Genomic DNA, 12293 nt, shown 5'->3' with positions numbered 1-12293 from the left:
GAGCACCCAGGACCCCTCAGTCCTCCTCCTCCTCCTCCTCCTCCTCCTCCCTGCAAACCTAACTCCCTTCCAGCACTGATGAGGTTCCCTAGTTGGGTCATGAAACGTCTGCAAGAAAAGCACCAAGCTCAGAGAGCACCGAGGACCCCATCTTTCAACCCTGGGCTACAAACATTCTCTTTTGTTCTTCAAAACGTAGCATCTCTTGTTGGCTCCTTAAAGCTGCCGCATCCTTCTAGCAGAATTGCTATTTTTTTTTCGCCGCAGCCATTTTTCAGAAATGGGTCTGAACGCTTACACAGCCTGAATGCCTAACTTTAGTACGATAATATTCTAATTGGATGGAATCAGGACTTTCAAAACTCATCAGTCAACAAGTGTTTGCAGCAGGCTTCTCCTCTGGCGTTACCCTCAAGGAAAAACACCCACACCCACGCACCCACACCTCCGATAAATTGTCAGCTTCTCAGTAAAGGATGTTGTAATCAATAGCAGCAGCTCTAAACCTTTTAAGCTGCTAAGACTGTTTTGCATTCTTGGGAGATTTTCCGACTTTTAAAGGTTACAGCCTGCTAACGTTTTGGTTACGATTTGTTAAAAAAGAAAAAAAAAACCTTCTTGGAAAAAAAAAAACCCAGAAAAGTATAAATTTTCTTCTGCCGTATCGATTAACAGATGGTTGATGTGGCTTCTGCAGAAGACGCATTCCAGCTATGACAGCGTCCCTACAGATTTATCCTGAAAGTTATTTAACNTGTTGGGGGCAATGCAAGTAGACCTTGACTTAACAAGAGTTTGTTTAGTGACTGTTCGAAGGTCCAATCAAGGGGTCTTCAAACTTGGCCCTTTGATGACTTGTGGACTTCAACTCCCAGAATTTCTCAGCCAGGCACGCTGGCTGAGGGATTCTGGGAGTTGAAGTCCACAAGTCATCAAAGGGCCAAGTTTGAAGACCCCCTGGCTTATATGGTCCATGCTGGCTGAGGAATTCTGGGAGTTGAAGTCCACAAGTCATCAAAGAGCCAGGTTTGAAGACCCCTGGTCCAACGGCACTGGAAAAAGTAATTTACGACCATTTTTCACAGTTATGACCGTTGCCGCATCCTATGGCCACATGATTTACATTCAGACACTTGACAACCGACTCACATTTATGACAGTCGCAGCGTCCCAGTGGGGGTTACGTGGTTCCCTTTTGCAGCCTTCTGACAAGCAAAGCCACGGGGGAAGTCAGAGTCACTTAACCACCATTATTACTAGCTTAACAGCTGTGACGGTTCACAATGACTGGGGCAAGAAATGTCATAAAAAGTGGGCCAAATGTCTCACTTAGTGACGTAAATTTTGGGCTCAACTGTGGGCCTAACTCGAAGATCACCCGGATGCCGACTCCGTAAACCACTTGTTCTCCTCCAACGACTCTTGAATCTCAGTTAGGCTGGAATGTTCATCTCTCCACGCGCCAGTGAGAAGACTCTGGAAAACCGGAGAGCTATTTTCATCGCGTCTCCATGAGAACCAGCAAATCTTTTGTGGCGAAGTCGATTGGCAGACTTGCCCTCGAATCGCTCCGTTCGGCCGGATATTGGAAAACAATATTAACATTTTAGAGAGCCGCTGTTAAGCTGCTCCCGGAGGCCGTTCACCCTTTTCCCAAATCGCGCTTGATCCCAGCAGCCTCCTTCTCCTCAATTGGATTCCTGCCCGCCTCGGCTCCGATGAACTCCGGGTTTTCTTTCCCTAGCTTGGGTAATAAGCAAATTTTCTCCCACCCCGATAGCCCCATCACCCTTCCTTGATATATCCTTCTACCAGGTTGACAATCTTACGTTCTTAGACACGACTTAAAATGTTTGGGATTTCCAAAATTGTCCAGATAGCTTATATCATTTTTCTCCCCCACCCCTAAGGGTGTTTTCCCTTTGCGTTGATATTTTAACTCTCATAATCCACTAAGTCAGTGATGGCGAACCTTTTAGAGACCGAGTGCCCAAACTGCAACCCAAAACCCACTTATGCATCGTCGGGTGCCGGGTGGGCGTGGCCCATTGGGTGGGCGTGGCTGCGGTGGTAACGGCAGACTGGGTGGGACTAAAAAGTTCAATCAATCAATTCCAACTTTGCAAGATCTTTTTTTTTCCCGCGAGAAGTTGAAATTGATTGATTGAACCTTTTTTTTTGCACATGGCGGCGGAGGCCTAAAGCGAAAAGGTTTTATAAAACCCAGCTGAAGGCCTAGGACTGGGGCGACAGTGCGCGTGCCCACAGAGAGGGCTCTGAGTGCCGCCTCTGGCACCCGTGCCATAGGTTCGCCACCACTGCACTAAGTAATATGCCTTGGAGGATGGGGATAATGGGGTGGACGTCCAGCAAATCTGGAAGAAGAACATCAGAGGGGGTAGAGAGGCACCTCCCTTGATAAGGTGGGCTGCCCTTCCATATCTTCTGTTATTGGGCAGGAAGGAGGAAGAACAGGAATATTTCTGGAGGCTTTTAAGAAGAGACTGGACAGCCCTTTGTCTGAAACGGTATAGGGTCTCCTGCCGGAGCTGGAGGTTGGACTAGAAGACCTCCAAGGCCCCTTCCAACTTTATGATTATTATTATTATTGTATTCCGTGCAGAAAGGCAGGTATTTTAAGGTCCTTTATTTACCCTGCTGTTTTTAAGTAAGAGGATAGGAACGTCCCAGGTATGTTCCAGCTGCCAATTCCGGAGAACCTGAACCGAAGCCAGCCTCGCCATCGCCGTGAAGAACGTCTGATTGATGAACGCCTTGACAAAAATCATCCTCTCCTCGTCTCTTCTTCCAATTTGGTCTCCCGGGAGGCATCAGCGGCGCTGTTTGTTCCCCGCTGGGAACCGAACCGCCCAATTAGCCATATATTGCTTTAGAGGCTTGCACCATTTTTCACCCTAATCGGATTGCACCTAAGCGGCGATTAATTACACTTCCCTTTTATTAACCTTGATGCAATCGCTAGGCAGTCCTCGTCTTACGACTGTAATTGAGCCCGACATTTCAAGTCCTTTAGGGGTTGAATGCAGAGGGGAATCCTCAGTTTACCATCGTTCATTTAGAGAGCAAAGTTACAAAAGGAGTACAAGTCACCGTCTCCTGGTGATTGGCCCAAGGTGAGACTAGAACTCACCGTCTCCGGGTGATTGGCCTAGAGTCACCCAGCCAGCTTTCATGCTGGAGGCAGGACTAGAACTCACCGTCTCCTGGTGATTGGCCCAGAGTCACCCAGCCAGCTTTCATGCTGGAGGCAGGACTAGAACTCACCGTCTCCTGGTGATTGGCCCAGAGTCACCCAGCCAGCTTTCATGCTGGAGGCAGGACTAGAACTCACCGTCTCCTGGTGNATCAAAGGGCCAAGTTTGAAGACACCCTGGCTTATATGGTCCATGCTGGCTGAGGAATTCTGGGAGTTGAAGTCCACAAGTCATCAAAGAGCCAGGTTTGAAGACCTCTGGTCCAATGGCACTGGAAAAAGTAATTTGCGACCATTTTTCACAGTTATGACCGTTGCCGCATCCTATGGCCACATGATTTACATTCAGACGCTTGACAACCGACTCACATTTATGACAGTCGCAGCGTCCCAGTGGGGGTTACGTGGTTCCCTTTTGCAGCCTTCTGACAAGCAAAGCCACGGGGGAAGTCAGAGTCACTTAACCACCATTATTACTAGCTTAACAGCTGTGACGGTTCACAACGACTGGGGCAAGAAATGTCGTAAAAAGTGGGCCAAATGTCTCACTTAGCAACATAAATTTTGGGCTCAACTGTGGGCCTAACTCGAAGATCACCCGGATGCCGACTCCGTAAACCGCTTGTTCTCCTCCAACGACTCTTGAATCTCAGGCTGGAATGTTCATCTCTCCATGCGCCAGTCAGAAGACTCTGGAAAACCGGAGAGCTATTTTCGTCGCGTCTCCATGAGAACCAGCAAATCTTTTGCGGCGAAGTCGATTGGCAGACTTGCCCTCGAATTGCTCCGTTCGGCCGGATATTGGAAAACAATATTAACATTTTAGAGAGCCGCTGTTAAGCCGCTCCCGCAGGCCATTCAGCCTTTCCCCCTTTCCCAAATCGCGCTTGATCCCGGCAGCCTCCTCCTCCTCAATTGGATTCCTGCCCGCCTCGGCTCCGATGAACGCCGGGTTTTCTCTCCCTAGCTGGTAATAAGTAAATTTTCTCCCACCCCGATAGCCCCATCACCCTTCCTTGATATATCATTCTACTAGGTTGACAATCTTACGTTCTTAGACACGACTTAAAATGTTTGGGATTTCCAAAATTGTCCAGATAGCTTATATCATCTTTCTCCCCTACCCTTAAGCACCCCTAAGGGTGTTTTTCCTTTGCGTTGATATTTTAACTCTCGTAATCCACTAAGTCAGTGATGGCGAACTTTTTAGAGACCGAGTGCCCAAACTGCAACCCAAAACCCACTTATGCATCGTCGGGTGCCGGGTGGGCGTGGCCCATTGGGTGGGTGTGACCCATTGGGTGGGCGGGGCCCATTGGATGGGCGTGGCTGCAGTGGTAACGGCAGACTGGGTGGGACTAAAAAGTTCAATCAATCAATTCCAACTTTGCAAGATCTTTTTTTTTCCAGCGAGAAGTTGAAATTGATTGATTGAACCTTTTTTTTTGTACACGGGGCAGAGGCCTAAAGCGAAAAGGTTTTATAAAACCCAGCTGAAGGCCTAGGACTGGGGCGACCGCATACGTGCCCACAGAGAGGGCTCTGAATGCCGCCTCTGGCACCCGTGCCATAGGTTCGCCACCACTGCACTAAGTAATATGCCTTGGAGGATGGGGATAATGGGGTGGACGTCCAGCAAATCTGGAAGAAGAACATCAGAGGGGGTAGAGAGGCACCTCCCTTGATAAGGTGGGCTGCCCTTCCATATCTTCTGTTATTGGGCAGGAAGGAGGAAGAACAGGAATATTTCTGGAGGCTTTTAAGAAGAGACTGGACAGCCCTTTGTCTGAAACGGTATAGGGTCTCCTGCCGGAGCTGGAGGTTGGACTAGAAGACCTCCAAGGCCCCTCCCAACTTTATGATTATTATTATTATTGTATTCCGTGCAGAAAGGCAGGTATTTTAAGGTCCTTTATTTACCCTGCTGTTTTTAAGTAAGAGGATAGGAATGTCCCAGGTATGTTCCAGCTGCCAATTCTGGAGAACCTGAATCGAAGCCAGCCTCGCCATCGCCGTGAAGAACGTCTGATTGATGAACGCCTTGACAAAAATCATCCTCTCCTCGTCTCTTCTTCCAATTTGGTCTCCCGGGAGGCATCAGCGGCACTGTTTGTTCCCCGCTGGGAACCGAACCGCCCAATTAGCCATATATTGCTTTAGAGGCTTGCACCATTTTTCACCCTAATCGGATTGCACCTAAGCGGCGATTAATTACACTTCCCTTTTATTAACCTTGATGCAATCGCTAGGCAGTCCTCGTCTTACGACTGTAATTGAGCCTGACATTTCAAGTCCTTTAGGGGTTGAATGCAGAGGGGAATCCTCAGTTTACCATCGTTCATTTAGAGAGCAAACTTACAAAGGAGTACAAGTCACCTGGTGATTGGCCCAAGGTGAGACTAGAACTCACCGTCTCCGGGTGATTGGCCTAGAGTCACCCAGCCAGCTTTCATGCTGGAGGCAGGACTAGAACTCACCGTCTCCTGGTGATTGGCCCAGAGTCACCCACTCACCGTCTCCCATTTTCTAGCCTGGTGCCTGAACCACTAAACCAAACTGGCTCTCTTACCCTTTTTGTGAGACAGTTCGGGGATTATGGGTGCTGTATTCCAACGTGGATGTGGCATGCCCTGGAAGAAGCGCGAACAAAGCTTAATGGGTATTTCTTTCTTGTCTCTCTCTCTCTCTTTTTTTTTTTTGCAAAGTTGCAGTCTGCAGAATTAACTCTTCTTTGTTCGAGTGCCAAGTTGCTAATACGGAGTCCGGCTTCGCCGGTCAGCAGAATTTCTTCCCGTCCCCATCTGATCTGTCTGAAAGGGTCATGACAGATGAGGGTCCTTCCAGCCACCATTAAATCCTCTTATCTTTAAATCAAGCCGAATTCTTATCGGGTTTGGAAATCTCTGCCCTCCAGCAGTCTGGATTCCACCGATACCCCGCTCGCTTTAATGGGATTGATTTTTCTAATTGGCGCTAATCAGACGGACAGCCCCAATATTCTCTCATTTTCTCTCATCCTGCCTTCTTGCTAGGTTCCCGGAGGGTGTAAAGCTGCAAGTTTGCGTTGCCTTGTGTCAAAAGCAGACCTGGCCTTCCTTAATGGGAGTGCAAGTTTTCTCTCCTCAAACGAAGTAGCCAAAAGGGAGACAACATCCTATCTTTTCTGCTTATCCCCTGCCTTTGTTTGTCCTTGTGCTGTCCAAGAGCGTAATCAAGATTTATTCAGTTCCTTTGTCAGCCACGGCTAGGAAGAGTTCCGGATGTATGCCTTAAATGCTTGTGCTACAGAAATATGATCCCTTACCGCGATCCAGGGTAAAAGAGAGAGCTGGCACTGGCTTAGGAAACAGGAGCGCTTGGCGCACTCGGAGCCAGCAACGAAATAATAATAATGAAAAAAAAATTGCACGCGCAAGAGGTTGGAGGCAAAGGAGCCAGGGAGCTCAAAATTTAAGGTTCATTTTCGTGCTAACACTTTAACATTTAAAGGTTTGCTTGCGTTCGTTTTACGGATGGCAGATGAATCTCGTAATCAATCAGTAACGATCAATAGAACTCAGCCCTTGGTGGCGACAGGGACACGTGGACGAAAGCTTTTGCAAGCAGTCCTCAACTTACAGTTGTTTGTTGCAGCGGCCTTGAAAAAAAGTGACTTAGGACTTCTTTTTCACCACTTCCCAACCTTTGCAGCTCACGTGATCAAAATTCGGACACTTGGCAACTGGCTCATATTTATGACAGCGTCCCGGGCGTCACGTGATCTCCTTGTCAACGCTGCTAACATCAGATGTTTTTGCATTGACAACAGATGGAAATGTAGCCATCTTTTACCTTTTGCTTTTAAAGTTAGATGAGGCTGGGAGCGGGGATGTGAACGAGAGTCCAGCTAGACATAACAACTCTAGACCTAGGTGAGAATCAAGGTTATTGTAACCAGAGTTGATAAAGAATTGGCAGCGCTTCAAGCTAATTGGGGAATGTGATTTATGACTGTTAATTGGAGGAGGGAATTGTGCTTTGATACTAGGTGCCCAGGGGAGGGGAATTCAGTTTCTGGCTTCAATTATGCAGTGCCGATATTATGCTACTCAAAATAAAGATTCTTTAAAGTAAACAATGCCTCGAAGTTCTTTTGAAGAGTTTCATCTGTCGGGAACCGTGACACTCCTTTTGTGACTTTCTGACGAGCAGAATCAAGGTTCACTTAACAACCTTGTTACTAATTCAACAACTGCAGGGAGTCACTTTAAGAACTGTGGCAAGGAGGGTGGTGTGAAGTGGGGCAAAACTCACCCAGTAACCGTCTGGTTGAGCTGTAGAAATGTTGTACTCAAGTCTTAATTTTTAGGAAGGATCGTGTCGTTCCACCCCTACAACTGTTGGTAGGAAATGAGAAGGGGACGTATAAGGAAGACACGGACTTCTGAAAATGTTTCAGTTGAATATCATAAAGGAAACCCCTGCTGGAATAAATAATATTTCAGCAAAGCAAGATAACGTTTTACTTAAGCCTGGCCTTCTTTTGCTTCTTAAGATAACCACGTTTAAATGTCGGCAGTCCAATTTTCTACTGGAAAATAAAAACAAAAAAGGCTGAATTGATAAGGCGTGATTCAACCTCAGCTTTTCAGCTCTGTCTTTTGTTGGAATTATTGGAGATGGCTTTGCTGTGGATGTTTTAATATTTAATGCCGCAATTACTGTAGCTGTTGCGATTTAATATTTATTGCGGACCGGGGTCCGTTTCCCACGCTTTGCTGCCACCGATTTCTTAATTATTATTATTATTATTGTTATTATCCTCGTCGGGAGCGTCTCGGTTCAGCGCTAGAACAATTAATGAATTAAACCAGGCCATTTTGTAATATCATTTAAAATGTTTTTGGGGCACAGCCTACGTGGCGTGAAAAGTCTGGCTGAACTTTTGTTAAGGCAGCCGTAGAATTTAAGGTCTACGTAAACCCAGCCAAAACAAAAAAAAAAATAAAGGGGGGAAAAAAAAAGAGAGAGAGAGCAGGCTTGCTTTCCTATAATTTATTTATTTTTAAGTCAAATGTCACCGCGATCAGGACTCAAGAAAGCATGAACTTGTTCCCGCAGGCATTACTGGAAACCCATCTGAGCGTGCAAAACATTTTCGGCACATTGACGGAAAACTGACACTAAGTCCTTCAGAGGAAAGAATCGAAAAGAAACGCATCCTATCCCGGGCTCTGGGTGGTAATGAGATTTTTAAGAGAACCAACTATTCATGGTTTATCAAACAGGCTTTTTTCCCCTTGAAGTGGGCTGGGGTTACAGTTGCCGGTGTATTTTTGGCAGGGGTCTCTCACGTCACCTCTGAAAACACGGGGGGGAGGGGGAAAAATAAAATTAATAAGCGTTTTAACTACAGGCAGTCCTCGACGTGACGACCACAGCCGAGCCCAACATTTCCGTCGCTAAGCGAGACACTTGCGAAGTGAGTTTCCCCCCCATTTTACAACCTTCCCTGCCTCAGTTGTTAAGTGACTTTGCTTGTCGGAATGTCGCAAATGGGGATCACGTAACCCCGGGACATTGCAACCGACATAAGTACAAGTCAGTTGCCAAGCGGTCCAATTTTGATCACGTGACCCTGAGGATGCCGCAACGGACGTAAGTGTGAAAAACAGCCACGAATCACCTTTTTCCAATGCCGTCGTAACTTTGAAGAGTCACTAAACGACCTATTGTAAGTCAAGGATACTGCACTTATTCTACTGCGCTATAAAGAGTCGGAAGTCAATGTTTTTCTTCCTCCACCCTCCCCTCTTTTCCAGACGCTTCCTTCTCTTCCTTTTTTCTTCCCTCCCTTTTCTCACTCTTTCTTTCGTATTTTATAGTTTGGTAAACTTAAAAAAAGGCCAAAAAAAAAAAATCTCCAACAAAATATGCACCAGCCTCTTAGTGAAAAGACTTCAGATCCGACACGTTTTTTTTGTTTTTCGTTTTATAAGTTCAGAGAAATGAGTTTTATTTTTCTGCCTTTCACACAAACACCGTGAAGGACTTTGCGATCCCCAGGGCTACTTTTGTGATGCTGTTGTGGAGTCAGATTTGACTCTGTTTTCCTCTGTTTGGGAATAAATTAAGAAGGTTCTTAAACTGGGGTCTGGGATGTTCAAATCCTACAGAGAAAATCTACCTAACTAATGATTTCCCTCTGAGCCAATTATGGTAGGTTAGCTTTGCAGGTCACAGCATCTCGGTTTAATGTCCCGCGTAATGTTTTCTCTCTAAACTTAAATGGCCTCCAAATCCTTGTTTGATGTCTGTTCTTTTCCTCTTCAACCTGCCTTACCAGGGCAATAACATCAGTGTCCTTTTTTTCAAGAATGGGAACGCATTTGGGATACAGGTCTTTGGGGCATATTTAATTGTGACTTTGTATGGCGCGTTAGGCCAACATCTCCCAGCTCCGGCCACAGTCCTTATCCTTGTTACATGTTGGCTGAAGGTGATTTGATGCCCTTTGATGCATCTTGAGGGTTTGCCAAACGGGACCAGCTCAATGAATTTTTATGTGGCTCTTTATCTTAATGCTTTTCAGGCATATTACTAGTCTAATAGTTTAGTTTAGAGAAAAGAAGGACCAGGGGTGACATGATAGCAGTGTTCCAAGATTTGAGGGGCTGTCCACAGAGAAGAGGGGGTCAGCCTATATTCCAAAGCACCAGAAGGCAAGATGCTTGAGCAGGGGGTTGGGCTAGATGACCTCTGAGGGACCTTTCCAACCGCTTGGACCTTTTTTATGCTAGGAAGTAGCATTGAAATGCTGTTTAAAAACAACGACCTGAATGAACTAATCGAGCATACTCGACCACAAATATAGGGGGTTTTCCTTTTAAGATGCTAACATTCTCCATTTTTTGGGGGGTGGGAATAGAATTGGAGGTGACCAATAATTGGAAACAGTCTTTCGGCCCATGCAGCACAAACGGCCACTTAACGTATTTAAAAACCTGGTGGTGTTCCAAGTAACACCAAGCACCGTGCCACTTTTTTGTTCTTTTAATTAACAACAACAACCCAAAAAAAAAATAGTAATTGATGGAGAGGGACAGAATGAGAGCTTTAGGATCCTCCCAGCTCAATTTTTGCCTTTTTTTTTTTTTTTGCCTTTACCTTTCGGAAAAATAAAAGACTCAAATTTATGTTACCGTGGGGTGTTTTGGAAAGGAGAAGGGCCGTTGAGCTTCATGCCTGGAGTTCTAAAATGAACAGCATGTATCTTACAAACTGTGTGGGAGAAATGTGCTTTGCACGGCGCCTGGGCTGCTAAACATAACGCTAACACACTGGATCCCTGGATGAGATCCAGTTTTCAAAACAGGTCAGGCTTGAGAACAGAGCCATCTGTCCAGTGTAAAACTCAAAACCATCAGCGGAGAGAAAGTGTTAGTTGCCTGCAATCAATTTATGGATGCAGAGGCTGTGGTCTCTGCAGTGTTAACACACCAGTCCCTATGAAGGGTTGGGAATCTTTCTGCAAAAAAATGCCTTGGGAAGACCACACTTGAAACTCTACATCCAGTTTTTGGGTGGCCATGATGTAAAAAAAAAGAGGTTGAGACTCTAGCAAAGCGTGCAGAGAAGAGCAACAAAGACGATCAGGGGACTGGAGGCTAAAATATTGTAGGAATTGTCTAGTTTGATGAAAAGAAGGAGCAGGGGTGACAGGATAGCAGTCTTCCAATATCTGAGGGGCTGCCACAAATAAGAGGGAATCAAACTATTCTCCAAAGCACCTGAAGGCAGGACAAGAAGCAACGGATGGAAACTTTTCAAGGAGAGGACCAACCTAGAACTAAGGGGAAAACTTCCTGACAGTAAGAAAAGTTAATTAATGGAATGACTTCTCTCCAGAAATTGTGGGTGCTCCATCACGGGGGGGTTTTAAGGAGAGATTGCCTGAGCAGGAGGTTGGACTAGAAGACCTCCAAGGTCCCTTCCAACTCTGTTATTCTGATGCTTTCAGCGATACTACGTCAAGCCGGGCCAAGCAAAGCAGGTAGTCCTCGACTTCACGACCAAAATTGGAAAGATCTAATTGCCCCACCCGTTGAAAATAATTCGGCATTGAGTCCCGGTTCCATTTTTTTCTTTTACCCATGATGCAAATTGTCGAGTTGCTGCTGTCACTCACGGGTGTGTGTTGCTTTTGTAGCTACGTGGACGACGTGATCAACCGCATTGACCGAATGTTTGCCGAGATGTCTATCCAGCTGTCTCGGCCCAACGGGACTTCGGCCATGTTGTTGGTAAGTCAAAACTTTGTTGTTGTTATTGTTGTTTCTGCTGTTGTTGTTTATCAAGCTAAGAGGCCCACTGGTGTTATTGCAAGTATTCTTCAGAATGTGGGGGGGACACCCTCTCTGTTGCTGTGAAATGCAAATGCATCAGAATAATACATGGTATTGATCTAAACTGACAGATACTCATACTTTTATTTGTTTGCTTATTTGTTGAATTTATTGGCCAGCCATCTCAGGGTGGAGCTACTCTGGGTGGCTTACAACAATAGAATGGATGGGGGAAAAATATATAAAAATAACCATACAGATAGTCCTCAACTTACACAACTGAGCCCAACCCTCGTAAGTGTCAAACATGGTCCTAAGTCATTTTTTTTCAGTGCCGCTGCAGCTTTGAACGGTCACGAATAAAACTGTGGTAAGCGGAGGAGTGCCTAAAGGAAAGGAATGAAAGAATAAAAAAGAAGCAGGGTTTAATCAAAGAAAAATGCCTATTTATATCTGTTGATTTTCAACGCAAGGCAGTTTCCTGGAATGTTTGTAACGGGGCAGGAGATGTCTAGACTTTGCCTTGAACGCCCTTTTTTTTTTTTCAATAAACGTAAAAAAGCTGAAAACTTACAGTAATTCTCAGATTTCCCAAATCTCATTGATGCAAAGATTGCTCTTTGTGGCCAGTTTTGAAAATGAAACAGATTTTTTTTCCTCCTTTCTCAAGAAAACCATTGGCTGTCTCCTTCCTTCCTTCCTGCCTTCCTTCCTTCCTTCCTTCCTTCCTTCCTTCCTTCCTTCCTTCCTTCCTT

At 45.7% G+C, this 12293-nt stretch overlaps 1 protein-coding gene across 1 annotated transcript in view; it reads left to right on the top strand.

Annotated features, from left to right (window-relative positions):
* MED27 (mediator complex subunit 27) overlaps nucleotides 1-12293 on the top strand; it is a 74349-nt gene that overhangs the window by 34700 nt on the left and 27356 nt on the right. The window contains exon 4 of the mRNA XM_015822104.1: nucleotides 11403-11496. Within this exon, the coding sequence (XP_015677590.1) occupies nucleotides 11403-11496 (94 nt within the window). The remainder of the gene's footprint in view (nucleotides 1-11402; nucleotides 11497-12293) is intronic.

The sequence above is a fragment of the Protobothrops mucrosquamatus genome, unplaced genomic scaffold (genome assembly GCF_001527695.2).
Source record: "Protobothrops mucrosquamatus isolate PMUCROS unplaced genomic scaffold, P.Mucros_1.0 scaffold1463, whole genome shotgun sequence".
NCBI classification, from domain to species: Eukaryota; Metazoa; Chordata; class Lepidosauria; order Squamata; family Viperidae; genus Protobothrops; species Protobothrops mucrosquamatus.
The sequence above is the reverse complement of the archived record's forward strand: the minus strand, read 5'-3'. Positions and strand labels throughout refer to the sequence as shown.